Below are 19,159 nucleotides of genomic sequence, written 5' to 3' on the forward strand. Positions count from 1 at the left end.
AAATCTAAGGCTAGGTTCACATTGCTGTGACCAGATTTTGACCTGATGTGGTTTGCATCTTCTATGGGTTCAAAATGCGAGTTGCATTTAATAACATAGAAACATAGAAACATAAAATGTGTCGGCAGATAAGAACCATTTGGCCCATCTAGTCTGCCCAATATATCTGAATACTATGAATAGTCCCTGGCCCTATCTTATATGAAGGATAGCCTTATGCCTATCCCATGCATGCTTAAACTCCTTCACTGTATTTGCAGCTACCACTTCTGCAGGAAGGTTATTCCATGCATCCACTACTCTCTCAGTAAAGTAATACTTCCTAATATTACTTTTAAAACTTTGCCCCTCTAATTTAAAACTGTGTCCTCTTGTGGTAGTTTTTCTTCTTTTAAATATGCTCTCCTCCTTTACCGAGTTGATTCCCTTTATGTATTTAAAAGTTTCTATCATATCCCCTCTGTCTCTTCTTTCTTCCAAGCTATACATGTTAAGGTCCTTTAACCTTTCCTGGTAAGTTTTTTCCTGCAATCCATGTACTAGTTTAGTAGCTCTTCTCTGAACTCTCTCTAGAGTATCTATATCCTTCTGGAGATATGGCCTCCAGTACTGCGCACAATACTCCAAGTGAGGTCTCACCAGTGTTTTGTACAGCGGCATAAGCACTTCTCTCTTTCTACTGCTTATACCTCTCCCTATACATCCAAGCATTCTGCTGGCATTTCGTGCTGCTCTATTACATTGTCTTCCCACCTTTAAGTCTTTTGAAATAATTACTCCTAAATCCCTTTCCTCAGATACTGAGGTCAGGACTGTGTCAAATATTCTATATTCTGCGGTACTTGACCTACTGATTACCAACAATACAGACCTGCTCACGGATATAGAAATACAGGAAAACTTAGGGAACAGTGACCATAGGTCAATTGGTTTCAGTATTAATTACAGTAATAGGAAACACAAGGGTAATATAAGGACGCTGAATTTCAAAAGAGCCAATTTCCCTAAACTGCGCTTGCTGCTAGAAAATATCAAATGGGATAGAACCCTGGGAACAAAGAACACGGAGGAAAAATGGGAGTGCTTCAAGAGCATACTTAACAAGGGGGTGGGCCAGTGCATTCCACAGGGAAATAAATTTAAAAGAGCAAAACTAAACCCTGGGTGGCTAAACTCCAACATAAAAATGTATATTAGAGCTAAAGAAAAGGCCTTCAAAAAATACAAGACTGAGGGGTCATTGGCAGCATTTAAGCACTACAAAGAGTGTAAAAAGAAATGTAAAGACGAAATCAGGGCGGCTAAAATAGAACACGAGAGACATATAGCGGAGGAGAGTAAAAAGAACCCCAAGAAGTTCTTTAAGTATATAAACAGTAGGAAAGCGAGGCCAGAGCACATTGGCCCCATAAAAGATGATAAAGGAAAAATGGCCACAGAGGACAGAGAAAAGGCAGAAGTGTTAAATAATTTCTTTTCTTCAGTCTTCACAAAGGAATCGGGGGCTACACGAACCTTGCTTGTAAGGCCGAACGAAATAATACACCTCAGGAAGTGCCGCCATGGTTAACAGAAGATAGACTTAGAGCTAAACTAGAGAAACTTAACATAAATAAATCCCCGGGACCGGATGGCTTGCACCCGAGGGTTCTTAATGAGCTCAGCCAGGTGATTGCCAGACCATTATTCTTGATCTTTAAGGATAGTTTACAGACGGGTATGGTGCCAGCTGATTGGAAAAAAGCCAACGTGGTACCAATATTTAAAAAGGGTCCGAGATATATCCCGGGTAACTATAGGCCGGTCAGCCTAACATCAGTAGTCTGCAAGATTTTGGAGGGGATGTTAAGGGACCACATACAAGGTATTATAAGTAGTAATCAGCATGGATTCATGAAAAATCGTTTGTGCCAAACCAATCTATTAACCTTCTACGATGAAGTGAGCTGCCACCTAGATAAAGGAAAGCCTGTGGATGTGGTGTATCTGGACTTTGCAAAGGCCTTTTACACCGTTCCCCACAAACGCTTACTGTACAAACTAAGGAAGGTAGGTATGGACCATAAGGTGAGTACCTGGATAGAGAACTGGCTCCAGGGGAGAGTCCAGAGGGTGGTGATTAATGGGGAGTACTCGGATTGGGCGGGTGTGGAAAGTGGGGTCCCCCAGGGTTCTGTCCTGGGACCAATCCTGTTTAATTTATTCATAAATGATCTGGAGGAGGGGATATCTAGTACAATCTCAGTATTTGCGGATGATACTAAACTAGGCATGCCAATATCTTCTATGCAGGATGTGGAAACCTTGCAAGCGGACCTGAACAAAATAACGGGGTGGGCAACTACATGGCAGATGAGATTTAATGTTGAAAAATGTAAAGTAATGCACTTGGGGGCCAGAAACCTGAAAGCAAGCTACTCACTAGGGGGGGAACCTCTGGGTGAGTCTAGGATGGAAAAGGACTTGGGGGTACTGGTAGACAACAGGCTTGGCAGTGGCATGCAATGCCAAGCCGCCGCAAGCAAAGCCAACAGAATACTGGGTTGTATAAAAAAGGGGATTCACTCCAGAAATAAAGAGATTATTCTCCAGCTCTACAAGACTCTGGTCCGGCCACATCTGGAGTATGCTGTCCAGTTCTGGGCACCGGTCCTCAGGAAGGATGTGCTGGAACTGGAGAAAGTCCAGAGAAGGGCAACAAAAATAATTAGGGGAATGGAGGACATCAGCTATGAGGAAAGACTACAAGCACTGAACCTATTCTCTCTGGAGAAGAGATGATTGAGGGGGGATATGATATCAATGTACAAATACTGTACTGGCGACCCGAGCATAAGGAACAAACTATTCAGAGAAAGGAGATACAATAAGACACGTGGCCACTCGCTAAAACTTGAGGAAAGGTGGTTTAACCGTAAAGTGCGTAAGGGGTTCTTCACTGTAAGAGCGGTAAGGATGTGGAATTCTCTTCCACAAGCAGTCGTATCAGCAGGGAGCATTGATAGTTTCAAAAAACTATTAGATGGACACCTTAACCACTTGCCGACCACCGCACGACTATCTACGTCGGCGGTCAGCCCCTCACAGGCAAACTAACGTAGGGCTACGTTGCTTGCTTGTGAGGGTCTAGGGAGCGAGCGCGCGCCGCCGGAGGCGCGCTCCCGCTCCCGCGTGGTCACGGAGAGGGAGAATGTCAGGCAGCTTGTGTAAAAATCGTATTAAATCGCAGTCTTAACTCAGAGGCGCCTGTTTTTTCTTTTGTGTAAACAAGCGACCTGTCATTCTCCTCGCTGTAAAGACACTGATCACATGGATCTACTATGTAGATCCGTTGATCAGTGTCCTTAAAGCTCAAGCCACAGCCAATCACAGTAGAAAGCACGCCCCTAGGGACACACACAGCCCCTCCCTCCCAAATAAAGTTAACCCCTTCACTACCAGTGTATTTTTACAGTAACAGTGCATATATATAGCACTGATTACTGTAGAAATGTCACTGGTAACCCCAAAAGTGTCAAAAATGTCAGTCAAGGGTCCGATCTGTCCGCCGCAATGTCGCAGTACCGCAAAAAAAAATCGCAGATCGCCGCCATTACGCGTTAAAAAAAAAAAACAACAAAAATGACAAAAATCTTTCCCTTTGTTAGTAAACGCGATAACTTTTGCGCAAACCAATCAAAATACGCTTTGTGTGATTTTTTTTACCAAACATAGGTAGCAGAAAACAAATTGGCCGAAAATTTAAAAAAATTTTGATTTTTACATTTTTTTTTGGGGGGAATTTCATATAAAAAAATGTGAAAAATATTGCTATTTTTGCAAAATTGACGCTCTTTTTTGTTTATTTGTAACTATGCCCTTGGGTTTTTACGCCCCAGGTGCATTATCTTGCACTTATCCACATAAAATTTCAGTTGCCAGAGTTCTGACCATTCTTCTAGTTTTCCAAAATCCTTTTCCATTTGGCGTTTCCCTCCAGGAACATCAACCCTGTTACATATCTTTGTGTCATCAGCAAAAAGACAAACCTTACCATCGAGGCCTTTTGCAATATCACTTATGAAGATATTAAACAAAATTGGTCCCAGTACAGATCCCTGAGGTACCCCACTGGTAACATGACCTTGTTCTGAATGTTCTCCATTGACAACCCATGTTGTTTTTCATCTTGCAATCCATGGGATTTAAGATGTTCCACAATCCTATCCTTTAATAGGGTTTCCATTAATTTGCCTACTATTGATGTCAGACTCACTGGTCTATAGTTGCTCGATTCCTCCCTACTACCTTTCTTGTGAATGGGCACGACATTTGCCAATTTCCAATCTTCCGGGACGACTCCTGTTACTAATGATTGGTTAAATAAATCTGTTAATGGTTTTGCCAGCTCACCACTAAGCTCTTTTAATAATTTTGGGTGTATCTCATCAGGACCCTGTGACTTATTTGTCTTCACTTTAGACAGCAATCTTAGAACGTCTTCCTCTGTAAAGACACATGCATCAAACGATTCATTAGTCATCCTTTCAAGTGGAGGTCCTTCTCCTTCTTTTTCTTCTGTAAAAACTGAACAGAAGTATTCATTAAGGCAGTCGGCTAGCCCTTTATTCTCTTCTACATACCTTCCGTCCTTTGTTTTTAATTTAGTTATTCCTTGTTTTAATTTCCTTTTTTCATTTATATATCTGAAGAATGTCTTATCCCCCTTTTTCATAGACTGAGCTAGTTTTTCTTCTGCCTGTGCTTTAGAAGTTCTTATAACTTGCTTGGCCTCTTTCTGCCTAATCTTGTAGATTTCCTTATCTTCATTGCTCTGGGTTTTTTTATAATTACAAAATGCTAGCTTTTTATTTTTAATGATTTGGGCCACTTCTGCTGAGTACCACAGTGGTCTCTTCCTTTTTTTGCTTTTACTGACAAGTCTAATGCAATTTTCTGTTGCCTTCAATAATGCATCTTTTAAGTAGTCCCATTTCTCCTGGACTCCATGTAATCCGTTCCAGTCTGATAAGGACTCATTTATGACTAATTTCATTTTTGAAAAGTCTGTTTTTCTAAAATCTAAAACTTTTGTTTTTGTGTGGTGTGACTCTTTCACAGTTCTTATATTAAACCACACTGACTGGTGATCACTAGATCCCAAGGTTTCGCCTACAATGACATCATATACCGAATCCCCATTTGTGAATACCAAATCCAATATGGCCTCCCTCCGGGTTGGCTCCTCAACCACTTGTTGCAGAGACAACCCCAGTAGGGAATTTAGAATATCTGTACTCCTGGTAGAACTTGCTATTTTGGTTTTCCAGTTTATATCTGGAAGATTGAAATCTCCCATAATGATAACTTCTCCTTTCATTGTCATTTTAGCTATTTCTTCAACTAGTAGATCATCTAGTTCTTTATCTTGACCAGGTGGTCTATATATATCACACCTACACGAGTTACTGCATGATTAGCAAACTGCAACGTGACCCAAACTGACTCTATGTTGGCCTCACCAACTTCTATTAGGTTAGATTTAATGCTATCTTTCACATACAGGGCCACTCCTCCTCCTTTCTTGCCTTCTCTGTCTCTTCTGTATAAAGAGTACCCTGGTATGGTTATGTCCCAGTCATTTCTTTCATTAAACCATGTCTCCGTAATGATATATCGTGTGATCTTTGCCTAATTTTTTTTTTATGGGAGCTCAAAAATGTTTACACTGAATTGAACATTGTAACTATTTATGTGTTCTGTGCTTTGCAGATGGTTTGGATCCTGTGGAAATATACTTAAAATCATCTTTTGGTAAGAATACATTTCATATTCATTTTAGTTTTTTTTTTTTTAGCAACAAAAACAATATATCTACTTTTCCTTTCAAGATAGTTTTTTGACACAAAGTGCTTGAAATCCCAGTAGCTGAATTTTGATCTCCATTATATGTGTTATTATTAAAATTATGCAGGTATGGGTACCAATGGCATTTCCTTTTTGACTCCATTAGGCTTCCAGAGTATGCAAATCCCAGATTCAATGAAAATGTACAAGTTAAAGCGGATCTATTTTTCACATAAGATCTTTGTCAATCCCACTCCCTTAAACTCACCCATTGATCTCTTGATGGGTGCTCGTGTAACCAAATGCCTAGTCATTTGGTCAAATTATATCTGCTGAGGAGGAGAGTCAGGGAATTTGAACTTTCATCTTCTACTTTGGCAGAAATTACCTGATTAAAATCTTTGGTATTCCTTGAGTATTTTAAAAGCTTCATTTTAAATGTTTATAGTTTTAAGTTTTAAATGGCTGTCAGGTTTGTTTTATCTGTTGTTGACCTTTTCTGAAAGGGTGATAGCAGCTGGGGTGTCAGGATCCAGGTCTGAATCTGTGACCCCTGTGTCTGGCAATGTCTCTTCTTGCTGAGGCACCTGAGATGCTGAACAGCACCCTGTCTAAACCATTGGACAATCCTGCCTTGTTTCTGCTGAATCTTAAACTCCTTGCTCCTCCCATTAAATCCCTATTTAAGCCATGCCTTTGCACTTCCTGTGTGCCAGATTGTTGTGCTCTCTCCAGCCAATATTTCACTCTTGTTTCTACTGCTGCTGTCCGTATCTCCGCTACCACTCGTTATAAAATTTTGGCTTATCCCTCAACTATGATTCTGCTTCATCCCAACCTTGTTACCAACCTTTGGCTTGTTTACTGACTATGCTTCTGCTTGACCCTTGCCTGCTATATCTGTCACTGGACCCTGGCTTGTTCTCCTCTTGGTGGGGTGATCCTGAGGACCGCTACCTGGTACTAACACGCAGCAAAACCCATCTCCACTATCATGAGCTCTGGTGAACACCGGTTAGTGCTTAGACTCCGTACCTCAGATGAGCCTGTGTCATCTGTCAGGGTGACCTGCTACTGCACATATCAAACTAGTCAGTGGGAGCCTCTCTACTGCTATAGCTACTGGCCTCCGAGCCTAACCCCTGACTGTATCATGGGGGAAAGGCTTGGTTGCAAAGAGACACAGAGAGTTTGTAACCTAGTTTTTATGTTAATTTCAAAGTGTCATGTGGCAAAAATATCAACACAGGTTATAGTAGCTGAAATGAAAAACAACGTCATGATATGACACGATACTCTGGGAACTAAAGGGCATTTTTAGTATTTGCCTGGAGTTGCTTTTAGAATGCCTTTGTTATCTTGTTATACTGGTAACCTTCAACATTTTAAATTGTCTGATAAACTGTATAACTAGCAGATTGCCCTCTACTATTTTAAATAGCATTGTTTTATTTTTTAGGGACAAGAGAAGATTATGGTGAAATTCAGATACCTGACAGCTGGGAGGAAAGTGAAGCTGTAACTGATTCATCTAAATGTAGTATCTCTGAGAAGTCAACACCAGATTCTGAGTGGAAATATGGAGTGGAGAGCTTCCATGTTCCTGGTCAAGAAGATATTGATGATCCTAAATTTTTTGTTGACTTAAATGCAAGTGACTTAGAAGACTGTGAAGTTTTTGATCCTATCTTGACATTTCTCAACAAGGAGGGCTTTGACTCTCATTTTCAGCCCTTATACGATCTCTCAATGTCTTTTCTCAGCTCTACATTTTATGGATTTTCTGAAGAGGAAGACTTAGTCATGTACTTGGAAACATCTCGGAACTGGGCAAAGAGAAATAACATGTCTTGGGCTCATGTTCGTTGCTGCTTTCTTCTTGGACGTATTTGTGCTAAGCGGATGAAACTTTCTCAAGCGAGGGTTTATCTTGAAGAAGCTTTAAGTGCCATTAACCAAGGATTTCTTGACCTGCACCTTTTGGCTGCCCTGTATGGGAATTTATCAGCTATCTACTTGAAACAAAATTTGAGAACTAAGCAAGACCTGTTGCTGGAAAAGGCTGCCAGTCTTCTGACATGCTTACCGCAGCATAATTTTAGCTCTGAGAATGAGCTGGAGGTGCTAAAATATGTTTTCAGGAAAGCTGTCATTGTCAATAATGCCTCCTTGGAATCCAGAGTTTGCTTCCTCATATTCCGGTTACTCCATCAGATTGGTAGACATGATGAAGCCCTTCCCTTTCTAGAACGTCTGCAGTTTCTTCTCATCACCTCATGCTCTCAGACTTTAAACTCCACTACAAGTGTGTTGCCAATTTTAAGTTACTTATATGACAAGAAGTATCTGCCTCATGTTGCTTTGTCATCAGCCAGACTGTGCAAAACAGTTGGCATGAAAACATTGCCCTCTCCTCTGTGGAGGTTAGCAGTTGTCATGCAGAACTTATCCAAAATCATGGGTTGTCCTTTGAAAGGGAATTACATTCCAGCCCAGGCTGCCCCATACTTGAAACATGCTTTGTCCTCTTCATATGAAAATGGTGATGTAAAAGCTCAGAGGACGCTGTGTCTTATTTTAGCAAAGCTCTATCTGCAACATTGTTTTCTGTCAGGTGCCATTGGCTACACGAAAAGGGCTGTGGAACTGGGAAGATGGACAAGTGAAGAAGAGACGTTTGAATCCTCTCTGTTTCTGGGATGGCTGTATATACTGGATGGCCAGTTTGAAGGGGCTTGTCATATTCTGATGCCTCTGCTAGACTCCATGCAGGAAACTGACAGCACCACTCAGTGTGGCGTTGTACATAATCTCCTTGCAAATGCACAGAAGATGAGCAAACAGATACTTGAATCATCAAGAGGGTATTCTCATGCTCTTAAGATGGCTACTGAAACTGGGAACAGGCGAAACCAAGCCATAGCCCTAGCAAACTTTGGAAGGTTGGCAGTGTTCTGCCAAGCTTATATTATGGCGGAGAGGTATTTTGTAAAATCCACCCAGCTTTTCATGGATGTTCAGGGCTGTGATGATGCAGAAAGGGAACTGGCACAGGTTCTCCATTGGTTTGGAAACATACTAATTCAACAACATAGGCTGGAAGATGGAAGGGTGTGTTATGAACTGGCTTTGCTTTTTGGAATGAAATCAAACAATCTAAAAAGTGAGTAGCCCATTCATATCTTTATTTTATGAAACTGGCGATGGATCTTTTAAATATATTACTACATTAATGTGCAATTCCAGCCAAGACTTTTTTATGTTTTGCATAGGGAGGTTAGGGGTTAGGCCATCTGTTGGGTTTTATTCCTCCGCTCAAGTGCTGCAGACTCCGTCAGACTCTTCAGTGTTTATTACTCACGTGAGTGTTGGATGAGTGTCCCCCACCACACGTAGTGCTTGTGTCCTCTGACTTTGACACAGCATTGACATAGGAGTTGGAGAATGAAACCACATTGTGTGGTTAAGAAAACTCCCAGAAGCACCAAATAAGGGCCTTACGGAGTCTTATACAGCATTGGAACAGAGAGAATATTGGAGACATGGACCACCAGGGAGGTAAGTATAAAAGCTGTTCTTTTGCAGGGACCATTCATCTGCTCAATTTTTTACCTGATAGGGTCACTCTCACCAGTTATGAACATTAGACATGCTACAAATTGCCAACAAAAACTTAATCGAAGTACACAGGGCTTTCCTCCCCTTAGGTATTATTTTCCTGTTGATTTTTTTTTCTATTTTTCTAACCATTAATATTTAATTTTCTTTTCATTGTTATTTATTTTAATCATTGTTTTTTTAGTGTTGCAATAAAAAAGAAGCACACTATTAAAAAAGCTTTTATTTCGGTTGTAAATAACTTTGCAATGCTTTGTGCCAAAATCATAGTATTAGTGTACATTTAACAAAATTCATAATTATATCTAGCACTAATATATATGATCATGCTTTTCTTTTTTTCGTTTTTTTTATAAATTTATTTTGCAAGAAAATATCACCGAAAAATAGCCTTGCCTGTCATAAAAACCAATATATGTAAAAAAACCAATATATGTAAAATACATTTTCGTTCACAGGGTATAAAAAGGCATGAGAGCTTGCAGCAGTGTTCAAAAGCAAACCCACAGCTTTATGACAACCATAAATGTTTTAAAATATAGCAGATCATTGCATTTACATTTGAATGTGATTAGTTATACAAGTTTTTGTGCTGTTCATCTGTTATATAGGTCAGCTCAGTATCATTGAAGAATTGTTCAATTTCTACAGCGAAGTATGTCCCACCACTGGAGCACAAGTAGCATACTGTGAACACTGGGTTCTCATTGTACAGCAGCTGAGAGACAAACAAAAAGAAGGAGATGTGCTGAGTATTCTGAGCAAGCTCTACCAGACTCTGAACACTGACAAGTAATCAACAGCAATTATGACTTAATCAATTACTAATGATTACAAAGTACAACATCCTAATGCTTTATTTACACCATATTTAGTGATTTTACCTGTTTTTCTTTATTTTTACTTTATATCTTGCATTACAGAAGAGTAAGAGCATAGGACAGGCTTTATTTACTTTGATATATAATATTCTTTTTTACTTTTATGGTTATGTGTACAGCTGTATATATGTTTATACCTTTGCACGTTCTAAGGTTATATAGCGTAGGTACTTGCAAACTAGGTCACTGTTAAGATCCTCCTCTTTGATGGCCATTGATACATGTGCACACTCTGTTAAATTCACTCTAATTACAACTAAATAGAATGACAAATTACAGAAGTTCATTGGTATTACATCTGTTTTCTCTATAGAATTAAAGTGACCCTGTCAACATAGGTTTACTTCTACACAAAACCATACCAGTAATAGACGAGTGAATATAGTTACCTTAATGGCGGTCCGTGCATTGAATCCTTGGTGTTCCACTGTTCCCGTAGTATGTATTCCACATTTTTGGGTGTTTGGAATACTTGCTCCCCTTCCATATGCTATGCAGTGGTCCTCAACCCTGGCCTACAGGGCCCACTAGCAGGCCAGATTTGCAAGATAACTGAAATACATCCCAGGTGATATGATTTGCTGCTCAGTGATTGCAGTACTCTAGTCTGCATCTCCCCAAGGTAATACTTAAAATCTGGCCTGTTAGTGGGCCCTGATGCCCGGAGTTGAGGACCACTGTGTTACAGGCAGACTTGTATAAAGTACTCGAAATTTCTACTTGAGTAAAAGTACAAGTGCTCGATCAAAAAATTACTTAAGTAGAAGTGGAAGTGCTCGCAGAAAAAGTTACTTAAGTAGAAGTACTAAAGTATTCAACATTTTTTTTACTTAAGTATTGCAAGTAGTTTTTTCAAAAAATTTGCTACTTAAGTACTAAAAGTAAAAAGTACCAGTAGTTTTGAAAAAAAAATTCTACTCAAGTACTGAAAGTAGAAGTACAAGTACTGTGTTATGTAGTTATTAAAGAAATAAGTCAAAAGTTTGAACATCATATTGTTTTTAATATTTCAAATGATTTATTCAAATGATTAACCTGTGTTTGTTAGTAGTTTCTTGATGCACTTTAAGCGCTGTAGCACCATTTATTTGTTTGTTTCATATTTTCTTTTTATTGGAAAGATTTGGCATAGCAGCTTTTATTATACACAGCCTTTATTTTCGTATGCGCTGATTTACAAATGACATTATACACATTTTTTTGAGCGTTATGCAACCTGCCATCTACTGTTCTGGCAGTGGTAATTTTTTTAAAAGTAACGAGTAACTATGCAGCACAAAAAAAAAATACTTGAGTAGAAGTATCGAAATCATCGAAAAAATGTAGTGAAGTAAAAGTAGAAGTAGGAGAAAAAAATTCTACTCTAGGAAAGTACAGATACCGCATTTCGGTACTTAAGTACAGTACTTAAGTAGTTCTACTTCGTTACTATACATCTCTGGTTACAGGACATTCAAGCCAGGAGCAGGAACCAAAATGTGCTGCAGGGGAAATAGGTATTTAATTTAAAAGGGTCAAGTATTTGCAACATCTAGGGAGCAGTAAAGAGGAAGCTCTTCAAAATATGGGTAGCTGGAAAGGTAGGTATATTTCTTCTTTTTTACAGGTATGATTTTATATAGAAATGACCCAGTGGTGACAGAAATGTGTGTCAGCATGGCTGATTGTAATCTCTGTCAGGGCCACATATGTTAGAGAAAACACAAGAGTACAGTTGGAAACAGGTATCGCCCCATAAAAGTAAGTGCCTTCATTGCAGGATCACTAGGTATCATGCATTAAAAGCTTCAGATCTAAAAAGTTTGAGAAAAAATTTTTAAAACTACTTTTGTTCTGGGAGTTCTAAAGTTAGCCCAATTTTTCTGTTTAATGTGAAAGAAGATGTTACACCGAACAAATAGATACCTAATATGTCACACTTTAAAATTGCGTCTGCCCGTGGAATAGCGGCAGACTATAGCACTTAGGCAGCGTTTTAAATGCCTTTATGGGTAACCAATTTAGAGTTGCACGGGAGGTCTGGTGCTAGAATTATTGCTCTCGTTCTGACATTCGCGACAATACCTCACATGTGTGGTGCGATCACTTTACATATCTGTGTGGGAGTAATGTCTGCGTTTGTATTTGCGTGGAAGCACGGTAGGACAGGGGCGCTTTAAAAAGTTTTTTTAATTATTTATTTGTTTAAAAAAATGTGTTTTTTTTAATTGTAATAACTTTATTGCTATCACAAGGGATGAACAACATCCCTTGTGACAGCATGGGCCGTGACAGGTCCTTTTTATGGAGAGATTTGTGGTCTGTTAGACTCCAAATCTCTCCTCTGGCACCCCATGCAGCCGATCAGACCGAGATCGATCCAATCGGCTGCTTCTCTGGTGGCCAGGTAAACAAAAGGTCAGGACCACAAGTGACGAATACTCATTGCTCCCGATTTCCAGGGTTACAGAGAGAGGGGAACAACCAACCTCCGCGATGGGACTGGAGAGCCCGGGAGAGGCGGCGGCAGCGGCGGTGACATCCCCTTCCGCCACCTGCAGAAGTTATTGAGTGGCTAATTAGGCACTCAGATCACTTCAGCCTAAAACGGAATCGCCGGCTGCAAAAAATGATACCGGGATGATGCCTGTAGGTGCAGGCATCATCCGGGTATTACCACTGAACCTCAAGGACATATGGGTATGTCCATTTGGGGGAAGTGGTTAAACACAGGGTCAGTTTATTGTCCTTCAGATGTTAGGAGGGTCAGTGGAAGGAAGCATGACCCATCATTGGTGTCAGGGGAAGGAACAGGGCCCCACTGCTGTTGTCAGTAAGAGGAATTATGCCACACTGTTGGTATCAGTGGAAAGAATGGTTCCAGCAGGAGAAGGGCAAACAAAGGCAAGCAAAGGGCTGCATCTAGCCCTCGGGCCACAGTTTGGAACTGGGCTTAGGACAGATAACAGCCCAACTCTATTCAAGTTAAGGAACAAACTCAAGTTTACATATAATATTCACTGTGTGATCTCATATCGACATTGTAGCAAGAGTCTGTAGTTAATTTTCAACAAGAAACCATAGATGGAACTCAGCTGGACTAAGCAAATAGCACAAAGTCACAATTTAGCAGGGCTGCCAAAATATACACACACATAAAGATAACCTAATTAAGAGCAATGCCTACAGAATTCATGGTGATCATATGTTATACATCCAGATAAGAGAGGAAGACCACCAGTTCTCAAGCCCTTAGTTAAAGCAAAGCATAATGTTTATATTTGAAAATGTGTTTCATTCTGTATTTTTTAACCTTTTAAGGCAATGTTACTTTTTTTTTTTTCAAACAGTATACAGTTTTCAAACAAAATGCCATTTTATGTCTTTGTTATAGTAAAAATATAGTCATTGATATGAATCAATTACTATATTTTTTTTTTATAACCAGAACGTATAAAGTACAGTAGGGGCCATTCTAAATGAACTGCTTGTGCTATAAATAAAAGAATCTTCCTTACAAATAGATCAATTATTATAGTAGATTTAACCCCATTGTCAAAATCACATACATGCATTTTCAAAGTCATTTTGAGTTTCTGAAAATCTGCAGCTTAACTGGTCATTCTGCCCCTTAAGGTCATTATTCAGATACTTTTGGGTATGGGGTGGTAACTGTTTCCCACCTGTCTGTGTCAATCTGTGAGCCATTTGTAAACAAACCATTCATTGCCCCCAGAAACCACTTGCCTCGACCTGTTCGCCCCTCCCTGCTTAGATGGGAGTGCATTCTTACTGGTTTTTGAGCTTCCAGCATTGCTGGGAGACACAGTGACATTACCCATGCCTCCCGGAAGCATCAGAGACAGGGGCGGAGGTAAAGATTTTTTTTGAGGGGGGGGGGTTGTAAACTTTTTTTTTTTTTCTTAAATGGCTTTTTAAGGGTATTTGTGATAGGGGCAGGGGCTGTCAAAAAAACAAACCTTTAATTTACCACAGAAGGTCAGCTTTAAAAAATAACTTGATAGGCTTAATTTATTTTACATGCAGAACCTATAAGCCTTTAAAACATGACCTCAACTGTCTTTGCAGCTCCCCATACTTTCAAGTAGAGGCGGCAGCAAAGATAAATAAAAATTAAATGCTTAAATGCTTACCTTACTGTAAAAACACTTTACTACAACATTCTCGTCTGCTATGATAAGCCAGTTCAGGATTGCACATGTGAAAACTTCTGCATGTAATCATACATATAAATAGGTACATTTCACATTGACTCTTAAAATTCTTCATTTACAGTGAAGAGGTTGTCAATGGGTGCTTTCTGATTTTAGGTGCCACACTAATACACTTTACATAATATAACTGGATACTAACATTTGATGATACTAAAGTTGATCCAGGGAATATCTGATTGCCTCTCGGGGATCAGGAAGGAATTTTTTCCCCTGTTGGAGCAAATTGGATCATGCTTTGCTGGGGTTGTTTGCCTTCCTCTGGATAAACTGTGGGTATAGGATTGTGTATATGGGATTGTATGATTTACTTATTTATTTTTATTTCCCATTTATTGGTTGAACTACATGGACTTGTGTCTGTTTTCAACCAGACTAACTATGTAACTAATGTCCTTGGCTCAGGCTGCTTGTTTTTGGGAACCAAACTCAAAGCTGTGCCACAGTGTTTAGCTTCCCTCAAAGTAGAACTGTAGACAAAACTTTTTTTCCCCACCATCTGTGTCCCATTGCAGAGATTTCTCCTTACGTCTTATCCCATAGCCAAACAGGAAGTGAGAGGAAATTCCTGAAAATTAAGGGGGTTTCTTGGGGACTCCCAGTTTACCAGAACTAGTGTCCCTATTGGATGATTTCCTCTCTATTACTTTTCTGGGGACAAACCAAAATGTGAGACTTTCTTTTACTTTTACTTTCAATAATAGTGGTAAACAGGACAAATAGAGAGAGTAAATCTCCCTTAATGGGGGCACAGACAGCAAAAAAAAAAAACTGATAGGTGTTCTAATCCCTCTCCACTTTATGCAAAACTAAAGAAAAATTTTGACTACATTTATACTTGAAGTTAGAAATAGAGTTTCAGGAGCCCTGTCTCTCAGGATGCTAAATATCCCAATAGCGCCTTTAACTTCAGTGGAGTTGCCAGAGTTGTGACCTAAGTGGTTACTTTGAGGCTACTAGTAAGGTAAATACACTGCTCAAAAAAATTAAAGGAACACTTTGAAAACACATCAGATCTCAATAAGGAAAGATATCATGCTGGGTATCTATACTGATATGGACTGGGTAATGTGTTTGGAACGAAAGGATGCAAAATCATTTGATGGAAATGACAATTATCAACCTACAGTGGGCTGAATTCAAAGACACCCTGAAAATCAAAGTTAAAAAAAAATGATGCAGCAGGCTACTCCATTTTGCTGAAATTTCTTTGCAGCAACTCAGAATAAAACTCAATAGTTTGTATGGCCCCAACATGCTTGTATGTATGCCTGACAATGTTTGGGCATGCTTCTAATGAGACAACAGGTGGTGTCCTGGGGTATTTCCTCCCAGATCTGGACCAGGGCATCACTGCAACCTGGCAGCATCGGATGGACCGAAACAAAATGTCCCAGAGGTGTTCTATTGGATTTAGGTCAGGGTAGTATGGGGCCATTCAATGGTATGAATTCCTTCATCCTCCAGGAACTATCTGCATGCTCTTGCCACATGAGACCGGCCATTGTCATGCACCCGGAGGAACCCAGGACCCACTGCACCAGCGTAGGGTCTGACAATGGGTCCAAGGATTTCATCCCCATACCTAATGGCAGTCAGGGTGCCATTTTCTATCCTGTGGAAGTCTGTGCATCCCTCAATGGATATGCCTCCTTAGAACATACCTGACCCACCACCAAAGCTGTCATGCTGAATAATGTAACATGCAGCATAACATTCTCCACTGCTTCTCCAGACCCTTTCACGTCTGTCACATGTGCTCAGGGTTAACCTGCTCTCATCTGTGAAAAGCACAGGGCACCAGTGGCGGATCTGCCAGTTCTGGTCTTCAATGGCAAATGCCAATTGAACTCCATGGTGCCGGGCAGTGAGCAGAGGGCCCACTAGAGGAAGTCGGGCCCTCAAGCCACCCTCATGAAGTCTGTTTCTGATTGCTTGGTAAGAGACATTCACACCAGTGGCCTGCTGGAGGTCATTTTGTAGGGCTCTGGCAAAAATGGGGCTTTTGTTTCTTCTTGCACAAAGGAGCAGATACCAGTCCTGCTGATGGGCTAAGGACCTTCTATGGCCCCGCCCAACTCTCCTAGAGTAACTATTTGTCTCCTGAAATCTACTCCATGCAGTTAAAACTCTCCTGGGAGACGCAGCAATCCTTCTGGCAATAGCACATATCAATATGCCATCCTGGAGGAGTTGGACTGCTTGTGCAACCTCTATAGGGTCTAGGTATCACCTCATCCTACCAGTAGTGACGCTGACCCTAGCCAAATGCAAAACTAGTGAAAAACAGTCAAAAAAGATGAGTAGGGAAAAAAATCTCAGTGACCGCCACCTGTAAAACCATTACCATTTTGGAGGTCATCGCATTTTTGCCCATCTAGTGCACCTGTTTTTAAATTTCATTAACACCTAAGAAGCTGAAACTGATTAACAACCCTCTCTGCTACTAAACTGACTAGATCAATATCCCAGGAGTTTAATTGACTTGATGCTATACTGTGATTAAAAGTGTTCCTTTAATTTTTTTGAACAGTGTAGTTTGTTTGGACCAGTTTGATCCCAACAAACTTTATAAAAGTAAATGAGACCAGGTAATTTTGCTTTAATTATAAAGTTATTATGTGTAGATTGTGCTTTCATTTTCATGGCAGGTTCACTTTAAATTGCATAAATAATTTGCGAACTCTATATGCTTTGTGTCAATGTTTGTATTCTTTGCAGGTCTCTACGGAAAGCACTAGACTATACTAAGCAAAGTCTGAGGATTTCCATTGACCTGGGACAGCATGAGAAGTCTGCTGAAAGATGGATACAAGCTGGAAAACTGTATCATCTACTGCGAGAGGATGAGCTTGTTGAGATTTATCTGCATGTCAGTAATACCAAAGGAGAAATCTGTACACAATTCAATATATATGTATAATATTCAGGATTGTGGTGATTCAGAATGTTCAAATTGTTCAAGTCTGGGTCAAATCTCAGTTTGTACAATTTATCCCTCAATGTTCACAATTATGTGGTTAGAAATGCCTAAAGCCTCATAAAATATTTGCATAAAAAACTGATGGGAAAAAAATGCAGATTTGACTTGTTAAACTAAAAATTAAAAATTTTGGGCTTGTTCTTTTTACACCATGTGAAAAGAATATGTTTTTTTGTATGTCTCTGCAAGAACACAAAGAAGACAAGTGTTTTCAATGTGCTCTGATCACACCACTTCTTGGTTCATGCAGAAAAACGAATACATGTTTGCATATTTCCGCACAGAAAAAAATGTTGTGGTGTGAACAGGGCACATAGAAAACAATTGTTTTCGTTGTGTTCTTACAGAGACCTACGTTAGAAAAATGCCCATCTCTGCACATGGTGTGCAAGAGGCTTAAAGTCTAACAAAAATCCTTTCCAAACTGGTATTTCAAGTTTTAGGCTGATGCCAGCAGAACAAAAACCTTTCCAATTAGGTTCACCTACTTGTCATGGTTATTTCAACATAGTCCCACTGGGAGCAGAGCCAGTAATATTCCACAGTCGGGGGATGGTTCCATCTGCTACCCTCATTATTGATATTGATCCAGTATCAGCTCTTAAGTGGAACTAAACTCTCCAAATCTTTACAGCCAAGGAAGCTGCCATCTAAGCCTCTGTTTGATCTGCTGTTGCCATGGTGCTGCACATGTGATCGGTTATGACACCAGCCATTTGATGGCTTCACAGTTTAGTTGAGAGCACAAGCAACTGTGAAAGTTGTCATTTACGGAACTCCATAAAATAAACAGTTTTGAGAACCAAATAAATTGATGAGTTTAGTTCTGCTTTACCACTTCAGCCGTGAAAGGTTTACCCCCCCCCTTCATGACCAGGCAATTTTTTGCGATATGGCACTGTGTTAAATTACCTGACAATTGCACGTTCATGTGATGCTGTACCCAAATAGAATTGGTGTCCCTTTTTCCCCAAAAATAGAGCTTTCTTTTGGTGGTATTTGATCACCGTGGTTTTTATTTTTTGTGCTATAAACAAAAAAAGACAGACAATTCCGAAAAAGAAGAAAAAAAACAATAATTTTTTACTTTTTGCTATAAATCATATCCAATAAAAAAATAAAAAAAAATTTAGATCAAAATGTATTCTGCTACATATTTTTTGGTAAAAAAAAAAATACCAATTAGCGTAAATTAAATGGTTTGCACATAAACTATTGTGTCTACAAACTATGGGATTGATTTAAAGAATTGTTTTATTTATTTTTTACTAGTAATGGCGGCGACCAGTGATATTTAGCGGGACTGCGACATTACGGCGGACAAATCTGACACAAGTGACACTTTTTGGGGACCAGTGACACCAATACAGTTATCAGTGCTAAAAAAAATGCGCTGTCACTGTAATAATGACACTGGCAGGGAAGGGGTTAACATCAGGGGCGATCAGTGTGTTCTCTTTGAGTACTTGCTAACTGTGTGGGGGACCCCACAATTTTATATTGCTGATATTTGTATTTTGTACCATATACTCGTGTTAAAGTATCCAGTTCTCTTATTTCCTCCTTTGTGTGAAAAAGCTGATATTCCTGCCAGTCCCCCTGCTTTTCTGTTCAGAACTGGCCACATTAGGCTTAGAAGC

At 39.8% G+C, this 19,159-nt stretch overlaps 1 protein-coding gene across 3 annotated transcripts in view; it reads left to right on the forward strand.

Annotated features, from left to right (window-relative positions):
- Positions 1–19,159, forward strand: part of SH3TC2 (SH3 domain and tetratricopeptide repeats 2) — a 181,785-nt gene that overhangs the window by 140,851 nt on the left and 21,775 nt on the right. For all 3 annotated transcript variants that reach the window (XM_082254470.1, XM_082254468.1, XM_082254469.1), the window contains 4 exons: positions 5,752–5,793; positions 7,286–8,989; positions 10,056–10,236; positions 17,258–17,408. In XM_082254470.1, the coding sequence (XP_082110596.1) occupies positions 5,752–5,793; positions 7,286–8,989; positions 10,056–10,236; positions 17,258–17,408 (2,078 nt within the window). The remainder of the gene's footprint in view (positions 1–5,751; positions 5,794–7,285; positions 8,990–10,055; positions 10,237–17,257; positions 17,409–19,159) is intronic.

The sequence above is a fragment of the Pelophylax lessonae genome (genome assembly GCF_965119305.1).
Source record: "Pelophylax lessonae genome assembly, chromosome: 4".
In the NCBI taxonomy this organism is placed as follows: domain Eukaryota; kingdom Metazoa; phylum Chordata; class Amphibia; order Anura; family Ranidae; genus Pelophylax; species Pelophylax lessonae.